Genomic DNA, 23,185 nt, shown 5'->3' on the forward strand with positions numbered 1-23,185 from the left:
AATAAAAAACTGTCAGAGCTTAGGCATTTTATTTCTTTAAGGAGATTTTTGCCCACTGGGACAAAAGACAGTTGGGATCTATTTTGATTGCCTCCTGTTTCTGCAGGTAATCTGGGGAATTTTCCTACACAGTCGCCCATATCCTCTGCTAAGCTTTCACAATTGCAAACAGGACCGCACTGTCAGGGTATCACGTTCCTTCTTCACTCATTTGAAGTTCTTTTCTCTGCTCCCTTGATGAGACTTGCTCAGAGCAAGCATCCGGGAATCGCCAGCTTTTCTTCACTGGTGAAGACGAGGCTTCATCGCTGTCAGCACTGCCCCTCCTTCCCATACATGCTTGGTGCCCAGCATCTCTCTCTGCTGAGCTTGGACCACGAGCCTCGCCGATCGCCCCGCCCCCGCCCCATACCTGCCCCGCCCCTCCAGGCCCCGCCCCTCCAGGCCCCGCCCCCAGGTCCTCTCAGAACCGCCCCGCCCCGGAGGAAGCGGAAGTGTCGGCGGCCGGGCCGGAAGTCGGAAGTGTGCGCTGAGCGAGCCCGGGCGCTGCGGGCTGAGGCCGCGGCGTGGTTCTGGCCGGGCCGATGGCGGAGAAGTTCGACCACCTGGAGGAGCACCTGGAGAAGTTCGTGGAGAACATTCGCCAGCTCGGCATCATCGTCAGCGACTTCCAGCCCAGCAGCCAGGCGGGGCTCAGCCAGAAGCTGTGAGTACGCGGGCGGGGTGCCGGGAGGGGCCGAGACTCGGGGCCGCGGGGTGCTGGGTGGGGGGGCGAGACCCGCGACCCGCGGGGTGCTTGAATGGGGGACGAGACCCGGGGCCGCGGGGTGCTGGGTGGGGGGGCGAGAACCGGGCCCGCGGGTGCGGGGAGGGGTGGTGACCCGGGGCTGCGGGGTGCTGGGGGGGACGAGACCCGAGACCCGCGGGGTGCGGGGAGGGGGGCGAGACCCGGGGCTGTGGGATGCTGGGTGGGGTTGAGAGTTTGTCTTGTGACCACAGAGGGAAGTCAGCTCCACACCTAGTACCCTGAAGCCATCTGCTGCCTAGGTAGAGTGGAGAAAAAACTGGGGTGGGGATGTGGGAGAGCTTTGCCTGGGATTGGAGGACAGACTATCGGTGCCCCAGGGTTGGCTTCCTTGCTCTATGGGGACACATGGGTTTAAGCTGATGCCTATTCTGAAACCCCATCAAAACCCAAGGGGGTAAGTGGTTCTGGAAGAAGGTTCTTGTTCAGTTATCTTCAGAGAACTTGTTTCTTTGCCCTCCCTCCCTTCCTGTGCTTATAAGGAGAGCCATCAGATGTCAGAGGCAATTTTATAATTCCTTCGGTGAGCTGAATGCAGGGGCGAGCAGCGCGCGTGTGGCCTGGTCTTTGCTTGCACTGTTAGCTGAATTAACCAAAGTCCCTGTTGCGCCTCCCCCAGGAACTTCATCGTTACGGGATTGCAGGATATCGACAAGTGCCGGCAGCAGCTTCATGACATCACCGTGCCTCTGGAAGTTTTTGAGTAAGCATCCCTGTTGAGCAAACAGTGGGTCTATATCTTGTTTACTTGTGGTATTGACGTCTTGCAAATTGCTAGCATTGGGGTGCTAGCTCTGAGGTAGGCATAACCAGGCTGCTGCAGGTTTGCTGTGAGAAAGCAGACAAAAATAACCTGTCTTTGGGGATTTAAAAACCTTTAAAACTTCCCAGACTTGTATGGTTGAAACAAGACCACGTGAAAGTAAAAATAAAGTTGGTGAAAAGCTTATTAAATATGTGAAAGCCTCCGAATCCTCTGAGAAAACACCCCCAGGCTAAGAAGCAATACAATTTCCTTTTCTTCCTTGAAAGTGAAAACTCTTACAAAGCCTATAGTGTAAATTAAAAGTAATTTATATTAGTCTGGATGTGGTGGCTCATGCCTGGAATCCCAGCATTCAGGAGTCTAAGGCAGAAGAATCATTGTGAGTTTGAGGCGACCCTGGGCTAGACCCTTCTTCAGACAAACACCCTAAAATAGTAACATAGTGCTGGAGAGATGGATCAGTAGGAAATGTGCTTGTTACACAAGCATCAGGACCCAAATTTGGAGCCCCAGTATCCATGTCAGAGCTGAGTGGGTCTCTGGGGCTTGCTGGATGAACTGCAGGCTCAATGAGATTCCCTGTCTCATCAAATAAGGTGAGAGTGGTTGAGGTAGATATTGACCTCTGGTCTGCAGTGGCACGTGAACACGTGTATGCACACTACTACACATACCCATGTCAAAGTAAATGACACCCCAAACCTGCAGCAGTGTGTGCTAGCCTCGTGCTAGTTCTGAGAGGGCTTGCCGAATGTGGCTGGGAAGAGTAGGGAAGACCGCAGGCCAGGCCTGTGTGGGAAGCAGCTCACCTCGGGCGATTCCTGTGTGTCTGACACTGCAGTGGCCCTCTGGGACACCTACAGAGTGGACTTGACACAGAGGAATGCTGAGTAGCTGCAGCACGTATTTAGCCAGTGAGGGTTGCAGTGCAGAATGAAGCCTGGGACTGCTAGAGCCTCCTGGGACTTGGTTAGCAAAACTTGCATGAGATTTCCGTGAACCAAAGGGAAAGTGATGGTGTGTTCCGTCTCAGAGGGCAACGATGCAAGTTCTGGTTAGAGCAAGCTTGGCAGCTGTCCCTGGGCAGGGCACAATGGCTGTAGTGGTCAGATTCTGTTCTCCTGGGATCTGCTGGCCATGCCACAGGCTCTTGACTTGTTGGGCAGCACTGAGGCTTCTGCCTTCAGGTGGGCGTGGAAGGCTTGTGGGGGACATGCTCTGGACTCTACCTGTGAAGTCCAGGGGCGTGAGGCATCCTCAGCATTGCTCAAGATTGGTGTTGGCTTGTGTGGCTCGTGCTGTGAGCCTCTTACCAACCAGGGTGAAGAAACTGCAAGGGAAATGGGACACACTGGGGTGGTGATGCAGTGCGGAAGGAGATGGCCTGTGAGCTCTCAGGAGCCAGGTGCCTGTAGCTTTTTCACTTGCTGCCAAGGCCAAGAGAACACCGCGTGGGAGGACCATCAAGGCCATGAGGAAACAGCGTGGGAGGACCGTCAGGCGTCCAGTGGCCTTGCCAGCACACTTTTTAGACACATGGGCTGTTGGAGCAAAGATGAAAATAAGCATCAGTCCTTTGGCTTTGTATTTGTACAGAAGTGGGATTCAGCTCGAGTCTGAATCTGATGTTGCTGCAGTGGACAAAAGGCTGTTTACTTAGGACATTTGAAATAGTAGCCCAGTTCGCCATGAGTACCCTTTATGTATTGAAAAATGGATGGATTTGTTCAGAATTGACCATGAATTTTGTTTCTTTCATTGCATCATTCCAGAACATGGAAAGGAAATGGAAGTTGTAGACATAGTTATGTTTTACTATGTGTCGTAAAGTCCAGTTCTTTACTCTTGACAAGAACTTAATGGTGTCATTCACTTGAAGTGATTTTATAATATTTTTCTCTAGGGTTTTTTTTATGTTGGACTTAGCGTGGTGGTGGTGGTGGGCCCCTTTCTCTAGGATGAGTAGTTCAGTATAGCTGAATGATGCAGGTTTATTCTGCATCAGAAGTAGCCAGGCAAGCTGGGTATGGAGGTGCACGTCTTTAATCCGAGCACTTGGGAGGCAGAGGTAGGTGGATTGCTGTGAGTTCAAGGCCAGTCTGAGACTACAAAGTGAATTCCAGGTCAGCCTGGGCTATAGTGAGACCCTACTTAGGGGGAAAAAAGGAAGAAGTAGCCAGGTAGTTTGTCCTTGGTAAAGTTTGGATATAGGCAGTGAGTTTTGTGACCTCTTCGGGATAATGACTGTATTTTCGATAGAAGGGTTGAAAATATCAAACAGTTGTGTATTGTTCAGAAATACTTAGAATTCCTCTTGTATTTAAGTCGCTTGTGTGTGTATTTAATATGATTGTGTATTGTTGATTCCCTGTTGGGACAGATCGTAAGACAATCTTAGGGCAGGTGGGAACTGAGTCTCTTTGTACCTGTGGCTCTTTGTTTCTGACAGCTTCTAAAGATCCTTCCCATAGGGTGGGTGTCCTATGGGTGCCATGTCTTAGCTGGTAGCTGGGCCCTCTGTCAGCCAGGCCTGAGCCCTATATCTATTTAGGTTTCTTTTCTTAAGAATTTCTTTACAGGTGTGAGTATAAAAAGTAATAGCATGAATGTATTTTTTTTATGCAGATGCATTTTGAGTGATAACAGGAACTGAACACATGTTAGCAGAAGCATGGCCCGTGTCACATCCTAGGTTGATGGTGTGAACAGGGCAGGTGAAGGTGGGCGTTGATTGCAGTTTGTGGAATACTAAGTATGACCATCAGCTTTGTAGTAACTGAGATGTTTCATGTTCCAGATACATAGATCAAGGTCGGAACCCCCAGCTCTACACCAAAGAGTGCCTGGAGCGGGCTCTAGCCAAAAACGAGCAGGTGAAGGGCAAGATTGACACAATGAAGGTAAGAGTCCCCATAGAAGTGTCAGGGTGGACACTGGAAAATAGGCAACAAAATGTAGTTCTTCTCCATGGTTGGAGGACACAGACTGTTCTCACATGACTGCTGAGATTTGTGGCTACTGTAATAGGTAGTTAATTTGAGCCATGTAGTAGCTTGAAAACACCAAATTGATAGCTTCCTTTAAGGAAACCCAGGATGTTTTTGATTGGCTGTCATCCCTGGGAAGTGATTGGTCTCCTCAGGTCCTAAGCCTCTCCTGCCTCAGGCTCGCTCCTGCATGGCTTTGAGGCCTTGTTGTGTGGGTGCTTGAGGCCCTGTGGTTTAAAGGCTGAAAGTCACTTTGAAGTAGCTTCTGATTCGTGGCAGTCCTCCTGCCTCTGCCTCCTCGTTGCTGGGATGTTTGTTTTGTCTTTCTCCCGTGGTGGGTTCTGGCTTCTGCTCCTCACATTCCTCAGTGTTTCTCACCATGGATAAATTCACAGACAATTAGACCTTCTTGCCTCCTGGAGGTCAACCCCCCCAAATCTTTTATTTATTTGACATAAACAGAGAGAGAACACAAATGGGCATGCTAGGGCCTCTAGCCATGGCAAATAAACTCCAGACACATGCATCGCCATGTGCATCTGGCTTATTTGGGCACTGGGGAATCAAACCTGCATCCTTAGGCTTCACAGGCAAGTGCATTAACCACCAAGCAATCTCTCCAGCCCTCGTGGTGGTTTTGAGAGCTCTTTATCTTTGTCTTTGTTTGGACCTTACTGGCCTCCAATGGACTGCAGCAGAATTGCTGAGAGTCCTGCTCATTCTGGGCCGCCCTCTGGCCACCAGACCACTTCCCTCTATCTGTTCTTTCCTGCTACTGTCTCCTGTCGGAAACAATCCTGTTGCCTTTGCATAGGTGACCCTCCTCCCTGGCTTCCATGGTCTCACTTCCTGTGAGAGGCCTTCGGACCAGTCTTCCTTAGATGTCTTTCAGAGTGTGGTTTCAAATACCTGCTTTTCTTTCTACCTTCTGACCGCCTTCACACCAAGCTGCTTACCACATGTTCTAACCCTGGCACTGCCCGTCCTGTCTGGTGTTAGTCTGGCACAAGTGGACTGGTTTTATCTGACATGTACAGGCTGGGAAGGATACGGAGAGACCTGAGGAGGCTCTGAGTGACTGGTGTGAGGGGCGGGCCTGATAGGACTTCCCAGAGTCCCATCCAGATGATGGCATGGGTGGCAAACGGTGTGCTCTGGAGGTGGGGTTAATGTCACTTATGAGCATGGAGCCCACGCTTCTTTTAGTTTGGAGATAGGAGTTCCTGAACACAAGACATGGGGCGATGGCCTTGTGTCCCTGCTCTGCTGCCCAGCAGAAATGTCTGTGTGGACCTAGCTGCTGGTGCATGGGCTGAGGCCTCTGGTCCCACAAGCAGCTTAGACTCAATGCACAGGGTTGTGTTAGTGTGTACTGCCCCAGGAACACACAGCTTTGCACTTATCTGCCTTGTGTGCTGTGGTACTCCGTGGCCTCCCTTACCTGAGATCTATGGTGGTCCAGGCAGCTCTGCAGCCTTCATTTCCTCAGTAGATCTCCCTAAACTACTGAAAGTTTTATTCTCAGTATTTACTGTAGGGATGAAGTGAAGGGCTCCTTGGAAAATTTAGTGTGAAATTGTGCATGTTTTCATGCTTATGGCATTGGGACCCTCTATCCTTGAGCTCCTAAGAATAGAATGTGAGGTGTTGGCACATTGAATGGCTTAAGATTGGGTAGAACAACAATGGGACAATAAGGCCAAGAAGCTGTGGTGTGTGGAAGACAGCCGCCCTAGGAGCAGTTAGTGCGCAGTGGCTCCAGACACAGATTCTTCCTTAAGTGTTAGCTCCGCTGCCGGTTCTGGGCTGGAGGGGGCTTTGTGGTGGAGAAGGCACCTGTTCACTGTCTGGTTCTATGCTCTCTGCGAAGCCAGTCCCACCTGAGTGGCTGCTGGAGCTGGGGAGCTGTTGTTTTCCTTCTTAAGCAAGGAGGAAGGATACCGTTCTGTCTCGGGGAGCATGTGCTCTGCAGCACTGGTGACTGCAGACACTCGTGTGACGGCTCTCCAGATGTTGCCCTCGTGGGAAGAGAAGTGCAGCCTGATCTCGCTGCTTGGATGGTCCATTTGTGAGGGTTTCTTGCAGGGGTGGGGCTGGGTGGGTGTGTGCCTGTTACAAGCTTTTGACTTGCACGATGGGTCCAAGATGCACATTTTTTTGACAGTGCTATTTTTCTTCATAGAAATTTAAAAGCCTCTTGATTCAAGAACTTTCTAAAGTGTTTCCAGAAGACATGGCTAAGTACCGGAGCATCCGGGGTGAGGATCACCCACCTTCCTAAGCGAGCAAAGACCCTTTTCTGTTGTGAACTGTCGTGACTGACCCAGCAGGAAGCTGTGCGGGACTGTGCCGACGCTGCCTTCCAGCAAGTATAGACTGGCCCTGTCCTCTGCCTCTGGTCCCGGTGTTGACCTCCCGTGGGACTCCGGGTTGGAGAGCCGAGCCTTGCCCCTTGTGCCTCTGCAGCCATCGCTCAGCGGTTCCACATCCTCAGTGTGGTTGCTTTCCTCCTCTGTGGGGGACAGTCCTGGAAGTACTGGATGTGGTTGATGACTCTGTTTAGCAATTTTCTTTTTTGTGCACTCTTCCTGTTACTAGAAAATTAAAAATCATTTTTATATTTCACGTTTCCAAATGTAGTGTGTAAAAATATGGAGCATTAGACATAATAAAGTCTTTGGGTATTTATGTGGCTCATTCCATGTAATTTATTTCTGCAACATTTTTATAAGATAGTGCATGTTATAAACACTCGTATTAATTCCTGTGTTAGCAGTGTTCCTAAGAGCTTTTTCTCCAGGCATTTTAGTAAGGAAAAGGTAAAGCAGAAAGCAGTACTCTGCTTTTTCCTGCATAGAGCCATCACGCGCATCGAAGAGTGCAGGCTTGCTGAACGTATTGGATGCTGTAGAGCAGTCAGTATGCACCAGCCTGCAGACCGATCCCACGGGGAGTCCGCTGACCACAGGTCCTGATTCAGCGGGTCAGGGCTAAGCCAGTGGACTGGCCTTTTTAACAGGTCCTGTTAGGGCTGTGCTGGCTTTGTGCATCTGAGGCTGGCCTGTGCTTTTTGAATGCGCCTGCGAGCTTGAGTGCCTAATTTGCTTTCTCCACGTGAGTCATAAGCAGCTAAGATTGAGGGTTGTGCACTGCAGACAAGGTGGTTTAAAAAGATCTGCAGGGTGTGGTAGCGCATGCCTTTAATCCCAGTACTCAGGAGGCAGAGGTAATAGCATCGCTGTGAGTTCGAGGCTAGCCTGAGATTACATAGTGAACTCCAGATTAGCCTAGGCTAGAGTAAGATCCTGCCTCAAAACAGCAACAACAAAACTTTCTTGCAGTTCCGGGGGCTAGAATTTTTACAGACTATGTTGCTATGTTAACATTCGTTAACATTCATAACAGGAAAAAGAAAAGCTGTCACTTGATTGTCCATCAACAATGACTTAGATCATTTATGGTTTGTTTGATGGGAGTGCTATACAGTGATTAGAACGTGCATGTGCATTGATAAGGATTGTCATGATGTGCTTCTAAGAATAAGACACTTAAACATTAGCCAGGGTCATCGTGGTCAAGGCCACATCTGAGAGAGTTTCTCCAAGGCCATTGATTGCCCCTGCAGCAGAGCTGCATGCTGATTCTTGGCCTCTTCCCAGGTCCTTCCCTTGATGCGTAAGCAGCACCTTCCATGGGACCATTCATGATGGATTCCTTGATAGGATTTCACCCTCTTCCCTTCAGCTCATCCATCTCATGCTTCTGGGGCAACCCTGAGCCAAGGTTTCAGGTTTAGACTCAGGTTTAGACTCAGCCCACCACCCTCCTTGGTGTGTCTTAACACTTTCTCTTTTTGTGGCTATTCCTCAGGAGCCTCACGTTTGGTGCCCCACTGCCATACCTCCATTATCTGTCCCCAGAAAACAGTTCCATGGAATTATACCAAATTTACTCCCTGCCCCTCCCACTTCTTCCCTTGCCATTGCCTAGTCTGAATTTCCCATTTTGTTTTAACCATAGTCCTTCATTCTGTGGCTCTCCATATGTGCCTCTACCCGTGCCTCGCCCTCCCTGTCTCCATGCACTCAAGGCCCATCTGCAGTGTGAGGCACTTCCATCAGCTCTCCTCAGCCCTGGACCTGGGCTGATCTTGCTGCAGCTGCAAGATGTTGAGTGGGGTTCATGTTCAGCTCATTTCTCACTGTGCCCTCACTGTAATATCCCCCCCTCCCCATTCCACATTTCCTTATGATGTGAGTCTGTTATCATCACATAACAGTAACACTCCAACTATGCCTGGCAGAATAAAGGCCCCCAAGATGTCCACATTCCCATTCTGGTAACTATAGATGGGTTGCCTTACCTGACAGAGAGTAAGGTCTTACAGGAGTGATTCAGATGAGGATCCTGAGATGGAAAATTGCTTGGCTTTTCCAGGCAGGTCCAGTGAAGCTACTGTGGTCTTACAGGAGAGAGAAATGTGGAGCTAGGGAGATGGCTCGGTTAAAAACGTGTGAGCATACGGACCTGAGTTTACATCCCTAGCACCAAGTGGATGTGGTGATGTGCTCTGGGAAGCCCAGCACCTCACCTTGAATTCCAAGAGGTACAAATACTCAGGGCAAGCTGGCTAATAAGCAGAATTGGAGTTCTGGGTTCAGTGAGAGATGCTGTCTCAATAAGGTGGACAGCAACTGAGGAAGACACTCAAATGTCAGCTTCTGGCCACACATGCGCACACACACACACACACGAACATGCACACACACGAGAGGGGAAGAAATGTCAGGAAGGATGCTGAGGTGAGAGGCTGGGGATATGTAAAGATGTGCTTCTGGGTTTGAAGGAAGAATGGACCATGAGCTGTGGCAGCTTGTCAAGGTCCTTGTAGAAGAATTCTCTCCTTGAGCCTCCAAAAGAACTGCAGCCCCATTTTGATTTTAGAGCTCTGAGCTGCTGGCACTGTCGTTTGTGTGTGTGGTAGTGTGTGATGGCCTCAATCAGAAACACCTGGCCTGTGTGCATGTGAAATAGAAGAGACAAGGACTGGGCTGGAGAGATGGAGCAGCACTTAAAGGCTAGCACAGTCTGCCATTCCAGGTTTGCGTCCCCAGTACCCACATAAAGCACCAAGTGCTGTGTGCATGGGAGGTGGTTTATAGTGGCAGGAAACCCTGGCACATTCATTCCCCACTCCCTTTCTTCCTTTCTCTGCTTACAAATAAATAATATTTTTTAAAGGCTGGTAGCTCTTGAAAATGTAGTAATCATATTGTAATTGTCATAGCACTGTTTAACCTGAGGTTCTCAAATTAAGTTGTAGAAATAAAATTGTCTTCTTATAAGACATGTTGCCCAGGAGATTCTGAAAGTCATAACAAAAAGAAGATCTAATTTTTTATTTTATTTTATTTATTTGCAAGCCGAAAGAGAAGATAGAATGGGGCTTTACTTGGGTACTGGGGAATCAAATCTGGGTTGCTGGGCTTTGCAGGCAAGTACCTGAACTGCTAAGCCTTCTTTCTAGCCCCCAGAAGATCTAATTTTGATTTGCTTTTTGTGAGAATTTTCTTTGCTGTCTCATCTGAGGTCAGAAGGACAGCTGGAGACTTAGTCGGGGCACCTTGAAGAGGAAGGGCAGCTGAGAGGTCAGGTAGTGGGGGAGGTTCTGCTCCTGCTGTAAGTTTCCCGGGGCTGCCCTAACAGACCACATAAAACCTGGTGTTTTCACGAGACACACTGCTTCCATGGCTCCAGGCTGGAGCTCCCTAATCAAGGTGTGGCAGGGCCTCGCTCCCTCTGAAGGTTCCAGAAAGAGCCTTCTCTCCTCTTCTGGCTGCCATGGTTCCAGGTGACCCTACTTGAAGCTATATCCCTCCTGTGTGTGTCTCCTTCTTACACGGCCTACACATTTCTTTGCCATTGTTCATGGGGTCTTGTCTGGATTTTTTAAGGTGGCTTCCCCATAGGTCATTTTCCTAAATGAGGTTGTTCACAGATTTCAGGTGGACATTTGAGGGTTACCACCCAGACCACAGCATACTTCTCTTGGGCAGGTCTGACCAAGCAGTGCCTGGCTTTGCTGGCCTTAGGGCTTCATTAGGCTGGGCCTCCTGTCCATGCTGAGACCCACTGAGGAGTTGCCTGCCCGTGGCAATTTCTGTCTCATTTTCCCAGTGAGGGTGACTGAAGAGTGGGGGGTTGGGCCAAAGTCTGGGATAACACCTGTCCACACATTCAGACCGTTCCTCACAGCCATCAGGCAGGCCACAGACCATCTTCTCTCGCATGGAGACAGGGAAGGGTTGTGACTGGCAGTGAAAGTCACATAGCTCAGAAAGCAGGAATCCTTGACGATGTCCCTGACACAGGCTTGAATCTAAACCTCAGTCTGCAGATTTGCTGGGGACAGGAGAGGCTGTGATGTACTGGGGTGATGTGGCTGTGCCAAGGGGCAGCTGGTTCCCCACAGCATCCACTGAGGAAGCCTGTGGTGGATGGACATATGGAACACGTTGGCCATCACCCCGACAGAGCCAAGAGATGCCCATTGATGCTCTGAAGACTTGAACTCCCTCCCTGGACTGAGAGGCACTATGTGGATATTGAGCCCTCTCTGTTGGGCTTAAATAGGTGTTTGCAGATGTGAGGCATATTGCTTATCTGAAAACAGTTTCAAAAGCTGCATATAGCTGTTTTTCTTGATAGCTAACTGGCTAGCATGGGTAGGCTGCATATCTATGTAATTAAAAAATTATATTTATTTATTTTAGGGAGAAAGGGAAAGAGAAAGAGGTAGGTAGATAGAAAGAGAATGGGCACACCAAGGCCTCTAGCACCTACAAAAGAAGTGATGCATACACCATCTTGTGCATCTTCGGTATGGGGAATTGAACCTGGGTCCTTGGCTTCACAGGCAAGTGCCTCAACCACTAAGCCATGTCTCCAGCTTGTCTATGTAAGTTTAAGCATGTTGGGCACATAGGAGGAGCTGATGGAGTTCAAGGGCTATCTCTGGCTGCAGCGGTTCCCATGATAAGGACTGCTCAGTTGCTGCTCTTTGGAGCTGGTTGTCACTCCTCACAGGCTCTGTGGGGATGGAGCCCTGCAAGTCTGCACCCCCAGCTCCTGCACTGACTGAGGGGGGTAGCTCTTCCCTCAGAGGGTGAGTTTCTCATCAGGTGTGCAGAAAGGACACTGTTTGTTCATAGCTCCCTCTCCATGGGCACACATGAGTGTGTGTGTGTGTGTGTGTGTGTGTGTGTGTGTGTGTGTGCTCACCAGCTACCTCTCTGAGGTCGTGGACATACGCGCACACATGTGCATATGTTCATCTGCTCACTTTGTGGGCATGCATGCATGTGTACACACATGCACATGTGTTTTCAAAAGCTTGCTCTCTAGGTATCTGTGTATGTGTGTACATATCAGTGTGTGTTCATGACTGTGCTACATGTGGGTATAAGAATGTGAGCACATGAATGTGCATGTGTGTGTTCATGAGTGCTATGAGTGGGTATAAGGATGTAAGCACATGAACATGCATGTCTGTGTTCATGAGTGCTATGTGTAGGTACCAGGATGTGAGCACATGAACATGCATGTGTACGTTCATGAGTGTGCTACATGTGGGCATAGGAATGTGAACACATGAACATACATGTGTGTGTTCATGAGTGCTATGCATGGGTATAAGGATGTGAGCACATGAATGTGCAAGTGTGTGTTCATGAGTGTGCTAAGCGTGAGTGTAAGAATGTGAGCACATGAACATGCATGTGTGTGTTCATGAGTGTGCTACATGTGGTGTAAGTGTGAGCACATGAACGTGTATGTGTATGTTCATGAGTGTGCTACACATGGGTATAAGTGTGAGCATGTGAACGTGCACATGCATGTTCACGAGTGTGCTATGCATGGGTGTGAGAACGTGAGCATGTGAATGTGCATGTATGTGTTCACAAGCATGCTATGCATGGGTGTGAGAACGTGAACACGTGAATGCGCATGTGCATGTTCATGAACATGCTATGTGTGGGTGTGAGAACGTGAGCATGTGAACATGCATGTGCGTGTTCATGAGCATGCTACACGTGGGTATAAGAATGTGAACACATGACCATGCATATGTTTGTTCATGAGTTTTTTTGTGGGTGCATGCTGTGGAACTTGAGAGGAAACTGAACATAGGCTGAGGCAGCCAGGGACACACTGATAGAATAGTCATTGTCAGCTTTTGTTTGCAGCACCCTCTGGCTCCAGTTCAGGCATCAGCGAAGCAGCTGACTGGCAGGCCAGCCCTCCTGGGAATCTCTGATGGTGACATTGCTGGGCTTCTGTGGATCTCAGGAGATACCTGTCCCTGTCCCTTTGTGTTCAGTCATGTTCTTGCCCCCTGTTCTGCTCTGTCCTGGATTCCTTTGCTGTCTGCTCCTACAATTGACTCCTTAGGGTTTTGTGATCCAGTCATGTCCTGAGAATCAGAAGGAAGCCTTTCTTTGCTCAGCAGTTAAGGCAGTTGTGTGTGACACAAGCCAGTCTGGAGGATTCCTGTACAGTAGAGATCTGCCCCTTTGCATTTTGGCTGGGGACAAGGACAGTAGTCCCATCTGAGTGTGCATGAAGGGTTTTTCACAGTGAATTCTGAAGCATTCTGAAGATTTGTGTGGGAGAACAATTTTTATATAGGTGAGCATCATTAATCTTTTACATTTGAAAACACTTGTGTATGACATTCTGACTGTTTAATGTGCACTGAGGACAATGATATAGACGCACACACTCGTGGGCATGGTGAGTGCTGCCTGTATTTTGTTACAGTCATTAATGCCTTGGATGTTTTCACTGCAAATTAGGTAAAACGTAGGTAACAGGGAGATCATAAGGTAGGGTTAGATTTTCTCCTGCAATGTCAACTCAAAGCTGTCTGAGAGCAGCAGTTCCTCACAGCCATCAGGCAGGCCACAGGCTCATGGCTCTGTCACTTTCAGCAAGTGTCTTGGCCTTCACATTTCAAGATGGCTGCTGCACCTCAGCATTGTGTCTGTAGTCCAGGCAGGAGGAGTCCAGCCAAAGAACGAAGAAGCAAATGTTGTGATGAAAAAGGGCTTCTCTTGCAAGGCTTCACATCTTAGTCTAGCGGGGCTCCCCTCTTGGGGCCTGTTAGGTCAGGACAAAATGGAGTTACCGAGGACAGCAGGAGGGTACAGAGACACAGGAAGTGGGTCCTCCACATTCCTAAAGGAACCGGCCAGCCACTATCCCTTCCTTGCCTAACAATGCCCAGGTCTAGGTTTCCTGCCCCCTTATCTCTTCCCTGGTCACTGTTCTGGTCTCTCACCCTAGCTATTTCCCTTCCTCACCTTCCCCCAGCTGAAGAGCTGTATATAGCTGCTACGTGTAGTCTCAACGTTGACCGTGCACCACTCTTGAGAGTCAGTCCTGGCAGCTCGTGTTTTCCCAAATAAAAGCTTCCCTCTTTGCCTCAGAGTGGTCTCTGTGGTCTTGGTCACTCCCGAACCTTACAGGGACATCTGCCTGCATCTCACCGACCAGACAGCCATCTGTAATTCATGGGGCACATGATTTCATTTGTTTTTACAGTCTGTGGGACGAGAGTGCAAAAGCAGGGGGGTCAGGAAGGGAGGTGCCAGGCAGCCCACAGCCTCTGCTCTCCCTCACTGAGTCCAAAGGGCAGATTCGGCTCCCTTTGCAGGAGCTGCTGTTGCCCCCACCCTCTGGGAGTGGATTTGTGTGGATAGTTTAGGACTAACACTGGTCATTAGAAAGTTCACACCCAGTCTGTACTGTGCTGAGTTTCTAACTTGTTTATTGATGAGTGCATGACAGTCTGTAGTCTTAAGACTCAGGGCCAAGTTCCACCTTGTCATCCAAGAGACTGGACTATCTGCAGCACAGGGCCACCCACAGCTCACGGTGCCCACAGCTGAGCCAGAGGGTCCATTAAGACGCAAGGTCACCGGGCTTCCGCCTCCGGGTGGCTGTGTCTGCAAAGGGGCTGTGTGGGACCTCTGCCTTTCTTGGCTGCTTCTCTGTCCACGCTGGTCGCAAGTGGGCGATGCAAGGTGTGTGCCCAAGACAGGGAAGTGTCCAAGGGGCGGGGGGATCCTGGGAGGCTCAGTTATGAGGCAGGTTGTTGTGAGAACAAGGGCCATGGCGGTAAAAGGGGGTGCGCTCCTAAATCCTAGAGCATCAGGGCCTGGCGACCCTCCCCCTACCTTTTCTCCTCAGCTGCTGCCATCTGCCCCACCCCTGCCGTTCTGGGCACTGTCTTCTGTTCCTCGGTGATGGGGTGGGGGCGGGGGGTCGGGTGCCTTTTTTTTTTTTTTTGGTGTCTACCCAGAGGTCAGGATGGGAGAGACTGGTCTTCCCTCCTTGCTCTGTGCTTTTTGCTTTCCATGGGCCCTTATTTTCCTTTGTGGTATGTTAATGGGAGAGACATATTTTAAGGTGCCCTCTGGACAGCTGGTTTGTGCAGTGGTGTTTATTAATTTTGGGCACAGGCTGGCTGGAGCATTCATATCCCACAGGGTCATTAACACAGTTGTCCACCAATTTCATCCAAAGTAGCAGCTGGGGCCCGGGGTAGGACTGAGTTAGGATGCTGAGTGAGGCACAAAGCAAAACACTGGATGGGTCTTCATGTCATCTGTCGTCTGACCATTTTTGGTTGGGGACAAGTTTGAAAAATCAAATGCTACTGGTAACATGTGTAGCATGGCCCACTGTGAAACTAATTGTGTTTCAGGAGCAAACAGAGGCCATTGTAGTCACTGTTATTAATGAGCACACGTTAGCTGCCCACAGTGAGCTGCCAGGGTCTTAGCACTGGGCACCAAGGCTTCCCATTTATCTGGCAGGGTTTTCAGGCTGTTTATTTGGGCCTGGTTTTCATTGCTTCTTTTTGTTCAGCTTAAATAGACACGTGTTTCTACAAGTGCTGCTTTATGGCATAACCATCGCACACTGAACTCTGCTGCTTCATTTGTTTGCAGAGCATGAAAACACCACACCGCGTGCCCGTGGCCCAGCCTGCGCCTCCATCACTGGTCAGCCTTCCAGGCAAACCAGAGATTCTCTAAGCATCTATTCAGATAAATGCTTATAAAAATGCAAACAAGGGGATGGCTGTGTAAAGTGCTTGCCTTGCAAGTGTGAGGGCCTGAGTTAATTCCCTGAATCCTTGTAATGAAAAGTCAGGCATGTGTGTGTAGTTATAACCACCGCACTGGGGAGTCAGGGCCTGGCATATTCCTGGGGTGCACTGGTCAGCCAGTCTGGCCTGCTTGGTGAGTTCCAGGTCAGTCAGACTCCTTTTTCTCACAAAAAGATGACCAGAAGGTGATGAGGTTGTTCTTTAGCCTCCACATGCACGTGCACCCTCCCATGAGCACACAATAAAACTGCCAATATGATTGCATGCTACATATCATCATTTCACTTTAACCTCTCCCAAGGCACTTACAGAATTTTCCTTAGCAGCATGAGTGGGGCAGCCTCAGGCCACCATGCTGTGTGCTGTGTCTCCATTTGCAGCCTTCCGAGCCTTCCTGCTTTGCTATGGTGAACATCACCACTGGAACTCTCCCCTGGGCACTGTCTTTACTGGGTTCTGTATTCACTGTTCAACATCATCAATATTGGATAATCCCTTGGGTTAATTTCTTAAAGAGGAATTATGTGAACTGGAATATTGATGATTGTCTTGGTCTACCTTGTGTGGCTATAATAAAATATGTGAAGCTGGGTACCTTACGAGAAAAGAGATATCTTGGCTTATGACTATGGTGACTGGAAGCTTCAAAAATTATGGTGCCAGCATCTGATGAGGGTCCCTGGCCAGACATAGCATGGCAGATGGCATGTGGGAGGAGGGAGGGAGAGACCAGAACAGGAACTAATCCATTTCTGTGAGACCAGTTCTAATCCCTTCACCTTTAGAAGCTGTTGGGACACGAGTCCTTACAATAGGGTCATGGGGACACTTGGGAGAGTTTCAGAGACTCTGTCATGTCTCAGGGTAGGCGTTTCACACGGCCATCCACACGCGCTTCCTCAGGCAGCTCAGACATCTCCCTGCATGTGTGGGTGCTGTGTTCTTCCTTCCCCTGTGTCTTTCTACAGAGGTGGAGTCAGCTTGTCCTGTTCTGCATCTCATTATGTTCTCAATCCCCTGTCTCTGTGTCTTCCCTTAGAGCAGAACCTCTGAAACCTGATGGCTTCTGTCCCCTGGTAATGATGCAACTCGGGACTGATTGACAAGCTGTAGAAATAGGCTTAGGCTGTGAAATTTAGAATTTCCCACTTTCTGTCACATGCATGACCATGGTCTCCCTCCTTGATGATACTAGCTCCTGTACAAAGCTGTGCAGTTGTTGGAGGGGGACTCTCAATCCTGACGATGCTATTTGAGGCAGTGCCAGGAACACCCGTCTTTCTCATGCCACACCAGGGACCAAATGCCTGGAAAGGAGAGCAGCTTGCATCTGGAGAATGGTAGGCAGGATCATGGTCCTCAAAGGGATCCACACCTTGGCCTTTGAGAATACCAGGTTATGGGACACAGGGGGATCAAGGGAGCAGATGAAGGTGTGGCTGCTGACCTTATCATGAGGACAGTACTCTGGCTTATCTTGATTTGCAAGGCTCAAGGTCAGCACAGGTGTCTATAGGTGAGAGGAGGGAGTATGAATGCAGGTTCAGAACATGGCTGGGAGATGCCATGTTGCTGGCTCTGAAGCTGGACGGAGGCACCCAAGAAAAGAGCCCCAGATAGTTGGTGAAGGCCAGGACACATGTTCTCCACTGGAGCTCCAGGAACACCCATTGGCACCTGTTTTGAGCCTCTCTTCTGAGGAGGCGACGTGTTACAGTTCTGGTGCTGTCATCACTAGAGACAGCATGTGGGGAAGGTGCAAGGCTGCTAGAAGGAGTCTCGAGCTCTAGGTCTCTCTCGGTGTTAGTTACTTCTGCCATGCTGTTACACAACCTAGCAGAAGCGGGGTGAGGGAGGGAGGGTCTATTGTAGCTCCCAACAGGAAGGGAGAAAGTCCCACTGGCAGCAGGCACGTGAGGCTGATGGTCTCAGTGCATAGCCAGTCAGGAGGCAGAGCTTGATGAAGGCAGGTGCGCAGCTCTGCGTCCCCCTTCTCTGCATGTGTGAGTAGGATGGGTGAGGTGTGTGCTGGGATGTAGTATGTGCACGTGTATGTGTGATGTGGCATGTGTTCTGGGGTGTTGTATGCAGTGTGTGCACATGTATGTGTCATGTGGTATGTGTGTTGGGGTGATGTTTGTGGTGTGTACATGTGTATGTGTGTTGTGGTATGTGTGTTGGGGTGCTGTATGTAGTGTGTGCATATGTATGTGTGATGTGGAATGTGTGTTGGGGTGCTGTATGTGGTATGTGCATGTGTATGTGTGATGTGGTATGTGTGTTGGGGTGCCATATGTGGTGTGTGCACGTGTATGTGTGATGTGGTATGTGTGTTGGGGTGCCGTATGTGGTGTGTGCACGTGTATGTGTGATGTGGTATGTGTGTTGGGGTGTTGTATGTGGTGTGTGCACGTGTATGTGTGATGTGGTATGTGTGTTGGGGTGATGTTTGTGGTGTGTGCATGTGTATATGTGATGTGGTATGTGTGTTGGGGTGTTGTATGTGGTGTGTGCATGTGTATGTGTGTTGGGGTGATGTATGTGGTGTGTGCACGTGTATGTGTGATGTGGTATGTGTGTTGGGGTGTTGTATGCAGTGTGTGCACATGTATGTGTGATGTGGTATGTGTGTTGGGGTGTTGTATGCAGTGTGTGCACATGTATGTGTGATGTGGTATGTGTGCTTGGTGTTGTATGTGGTGTGTGCACGTGTATGTGTGATGTAGTTTGTGTTTTGAGGTGCTGTCTCTTCCCCGTCCCCTGACTGCCACTGTCTCCTCCTCTGCTCCCCTTCTCCCCACTGTCTCCTCCCCTGCTCCCCTGACTCCCACTGTCTCCACCCTTGTTCCCCTGACTCTCACTGTCTTCTCCTCTGCTCCCCTGACTCCCACTGTCTCCTTCCCTGCTCCCCTAGCTCTGAGCTTCTTCCGTGAGTACACTTCATTCTTCAGCGTCTCCCATAGTCTTTCACCCCCCTGCTGTCTCCTGTTATCTCACTGTGGTAGTTTGAATTTGAATGTGTATCCCTCATAGACTTGGGCATTGAAATTAAACCTGTAACTTGGATCTCCAGCTGTCTGGCTGGAGGTGTCAGTGGGAGGTGGATCTTGGTGTCCAGCCTATGATGTCACTGGAGGCAGATCTGACTTCCAGCCCAAAGGTGCGGAGAGGTCTGAGCTCTGGGAGTCCTGCTTGCTGCCTGTTCATGCTTGCTTGCTTGCTTGCATGCGTGCATGCATGCGTGTGTATGTGTGTATTGCTGGCTGGCTGATGGTGGCTTTTCTCTCCGCTTGGATGCATGGAAGAAGCTTCTTCCACCACAGATGGAACTTCCCTCTGGATCTGTAAGCTTGAAATAAATTCCTTCCTCCCATTAAACACTGTCTGGTTGGGTATCCATCACAGCAACGTGGAGCTGTCTACACCACTCATTTTCTTCCATGAGCACACCTCATCCTTCAGCCTCTCCCCATAGACTTCCATCTCCCTGCTGTCACCCATTCTCTCATCTTGGCCTCACCCAAGATTCTTCCTTCCTGCTTCCACATCCTGGAGGAGCTCCTGCCTTCCTCAGCTCTCCAGCATTATGCACAGCGAGTGCCCTGACCTCATAGCCCTGTGCTTATGTGAAGTCTATGTGCTTTCATGGGGCCAGGTTAGGTCTTTTGGGCATCCCGCATCTGCTGAGTGGTAGGACACTCCACTGTACTTCAGGATCGTCCAGGGAGAAGTTAACAGTGCTGTGGAATGCCATCCTCTGGATATGACCTGTTCCCCTGTAGATTACCCAGCTATGATTGTCTGAAGAAGATCTGCACAAGACTTGTGCCCATTAACTTTTTGTCATGCAGTAGAGAGGGTCTCACAAGACTCCTGTCTCTACTGCAAAGATTCATAGACAGTTTGTGGTTGGTTGAAGAGTTGAAACATTTTTTCAGTAGGGTAGCCACCCCTATAAATAACCCTTCACTCTTCTTCTGTAAGTAACCCAATTAAATGCATTGGTTCACCAAGCTCCACTTGTGAGGTGGGTCGATGTTTGTTCACATCCTGTCGGAAAAAGTCCCACTACAATCAGAAATATACTTGTGCTTCCAATGTGAAGTGTCCCCATAGGCTCATGTGTTTGAACACCTGGTCCACAGCTGGTGATGCTGTTTGGGAAAGTTGTGGAACCTTTACAAGGTGGACCCTTGCAGTAGGACATGGGCCACTGGAGGTGGGCCTTGAAGTTTTATAGTATGGCCCCACTTCCTGTTCTTCCTCTGTTTCCTGTCTGATGATACCACCATGATAAAACTTCTAGAAACTATGAGGTGAATTAAACTCTTTTTCTTCCATAAGTTGCTTCTAGTCAGGTATTCATTCTCAGCAATGAGAAAGTAATTGAAGTTTGATTTATCTTCATGAGGCCAATGGACAGCTCCTGGGAAATATGATTATAAGCTTCTCTAATTAGTTACTTCCATTAATATTTGGCCCCACATTCACCTGGTGCTCTCATATTCATGTCTTTTGCTGAGAACCTCTCCTTCCTGCTCCATGTAGCTGGCTCCCCAGAATGCAATCTCCATGGCTCTGCAAAGTCTATAATGAAATGCTGCATCAAAAGGCACGGAAGTGAGACAGCTCCAGGGATGATTCCCCATCCATAGCAGTAGGTTCAGGGTTTGGACGAGACTACGCAATCATGTTGGCTCCTTGGCTGGCTCTGTGGTCTCGGGCAGGACTGTGGGTCCTGATTCCATCTGACATCTGTACTGGTAGAAACCAGCATCTTGTCTCCTCATCCCCCACATGTTGCATGAGGCTGCAGGCTCCTGCTTATGGTGCTGCCTTGCTTCCTCCCAATAGAGTGAATGGAGAAAGGCTGGCGTGTCCTGAGCTCAGGTCCCAAAGAGAAATGTGAGGCAGCACTAGCCAGATGCCCCTACTAACACCCTTTGTAGCCAAGACTCTGGGAGAGGATGGCGCAGGTTGGAATATCTCTTCCAGAGGAGCTGACATGACTGACAGCTGTGTCTGAGCACTGGCAGGGACTATTTGCTGAGCCCAGGTGTCCCTGGAGAGAACGTGCCTGGCACTTACAGGGGATGCCCTCCCATTACTCTTGTAAAATAAATCTCAGAACAGTGGCAGCTCAACAAGACCCTTTTGGACCTGTGTTTCTTCCCACATTACTTCCTTTGCCCCTCGACCATTGCTAGTATTCTTTTAGAATCACCATCATCAAAGGAGAGTTAAACTGTAGATAACTAAATCTCAGGCCAGCTTAGAGAATTGTGCTTTGCAGAATGGTATCACTTCTTGGAGAGGTGGGTAACAGTGTCAGAGTTGTTTGGAGACCAAAAGTGAAGGTCAGTCCAAGTGACACTTGTTATTAAGTCATTTGCTAGTGTCATTTTAACCAAGGAAGCATTATTCCCTCTCTCATTAGCTGATCTTGTTGACATGGGTAATGGTTTTGAAGCTACATGCACAAACATATAACAGTGCAATGAAAGAAAAATATCCCTCATTTTCCTAACACTTTTATCATTTTATTTATTTATTTAGTAGATACAGAAGGAGAGAGAGAGAGAGAGAGAGAGAGAGAGAGAGAGAGAGAGAGAGAGAGAGAAAAGGGCACACCAGGGCCTCCAGCCACTGCAAATGAACTCCATATGTGTGTGCCATGACGTGCATCTGGCTAATGTGAGTCCTGGAGAATTGAACCTGGGTCCTTAGGCTTCACAGCCAAGTGCCTTAACTGCTAAGCCATCTCTCCAGCCCTCATTTTCCTAATACTTTTAACTATAAGGCAAGGATGTGTAGGTACCAGATTAATGCTATGATATCCAACCAGCAGCTTCTCCTTTAAACTGTCTTCCCTAATTTTTTTAAAAAATATTTAAACTTTTTATTTATTTGAGAGAGAGAATGAATATGTGCATGCCAGGGCATCTTAGCCACTGAAAATGAACTCCAGATGCATGCACCATCATGTGCATCTGGCTTATGTGGGTATGGGGAATCGAACCTAGGTCCTTTGGCTTTGCAGGCAAGTGCCTTGACTGCTAAGCCATCTCTCCAGCCCCTTTCCTAATGTTTTAAGCATACATATTTTCTGCTTTTCATCTCTTCTGACCTTGACCATTAATGGGCAATCAATAATATGATAACCAGAATATGCAGGTCAAACACGTGAGGAACAGTAGGGTCTGCTTTGCACACATGCAGCAGCACCTGTCCCTCGTGGGGATTGCTTCTTGCTACTGAGGTGAGAACTTCCCTTCTGTTTGGGGCCTTTGTGATTCACATCTTCAATGTCCTTCCCCACAGGGGCAGATGTCAGTCCTTTATAGCTCTCGTTATGGTCATAATTTACATGCATGCAGTGCAGAGCTGCTCACAGGTCTGCAAAGCTGTGGATCTTTTTAGGAATTTGTCCATCCAGTGAGATCAGAAAAGGAGGTATTGAAAGCTGTGACGATGCTACAGAGTTAACCAGCCTCTGATGGTGTCCTCTTAACTCCACTTTTCACGCCCCTTTCAGAGTATGCGATCTTCCTCAGCCCCTTCAAAGTGCAGGCCATTCTGGAATTCCATCCTGGCTTCAGGATTTCATGTGGAGTGACAAACATGCTGGAGCCAGGTGGGCTTTATGGACAGCCCTCAGGTCTGTGTCCTCTGTGATGACAAAACCTCTATTAGATTTCACTTCGAGACTTGCATTTTCCTACACCCCACCCCTTACATTACCCATCTCCTATGTGGTTCCATCCTCCCAACCCCAGAAGTCATGTTTAGTATCTGCTGTCTACCAGGCTGCTGGCTTTCCTACTAAAAGTTCCCAGGAGACCCCAGACTGGGCAGAACCTATATACTGTTCCTCTTCTGCCCCAAGCCACACCTCTTTCTCCTTTCCTGGGGTCCTAGTGGTTATCTGCAAGCCTTGCTTTTCTCTGCATGTCATGTTAGTCATGGTTACCTGTTCATGCCCTTAGCTGTGACTTCATGGTATTCCCAGGCTCCAGCACTGGGCCAGTCTCCCTGATCCTCCTCCTGGCACGGGGACATTGCCCCGCCTTTGCTCTTTGAGATGAAGTGACCACAGACAGTGGAGTGGATGAGGACACATCATACCCCACTCTACTCAAAGCCCAGGACTGTTGCTTTCCAGCCCCTAACATGTGTGGGTACTGACTCGGTTACACGGTGCATTTGATGCTTTAGCCCCTGCTGAAATGATTTACAGATAGTGACCTATTTAATCCCCCAGGAAATGTTTTATTATCATTTCCATTTGACAAATGGGAAAACAGGCCAAAAATGGTTAGTGACTTGTCCAAATCACACAGCTTGTACATGGCAGAACCCTAGTTTGAAACCAAGGATCTGGCATCTCAACAAGGCATGTGGCTCCATGTCTCTGACTTCAGCCAAGCTTCCATAGGCAGCCTCTGCAGCAA

General features: G+C 49.1%; 1 protein-coding gene across 1 annotated transcript; it reads left to right on the top strand.

The window, feature by feature from the left end:
• The first annotated feature begins 510 nt into the window (after positions 1–510).
• On the top strand, positions 511–7,246 carry Med10 (mediator complex subunit 10). The gene is made up of 4 exons (XM_045139018.1): positions 511–706; positions 1,425–1,508; positions 4,369–4,471; positions 6,741–7,246. Exons 1-4 carry the CDS (start codon positions 585–587, stop codon positions 6,837–6,839), a joined length of 408 nt encoding a protein of 135 aa, XP_044994953.1. The 5' UTR covers positions 511–584; the 3' UTR covers positions 6,840–7,246.
• Positions 7,247–23,185: the final 15,939 nt, after the last annotated feature.

The sequence above is a fragment of the Jaculus jaculus genome, chromosome 20 (genome assembly GCF_020740685.1).
Source record: "Jaculus jaculus isolate mJacJac1 chromosome 20, mJacJac1.mat.Y.cur, whole genome shotgun sequence".
Classification (NCBI taxonomy): Eukaryota; Metazoa; Chordata; class Mammalia; order Rodentia; family Dipodidae; genus Jaculus; species Jaculus jaculus.

Coding starts and splice junctions, on each gene's coding strand:
- Med10 (XM_045139018.1), top strand. CDS start 585: ATGGCGGAGAAGTTCGACCACCTGGAGGAGCACCTGGAGAAGTTCGTG. Junction 707..1,424: donor GCGGGGCTCAGCCAGAAGCT/GTGAGTACGCGG, acceptor CGCCTCCCCCAG/GAACTTCATCGTTACGGGAT. Junction 1,509..4,368: donor GTGCCTCTGGAAGTTTTTGA/GTAAGCATCCCT, acceptor TTCATGTTCCAG/ATACATAGATCAAGGTCGGA.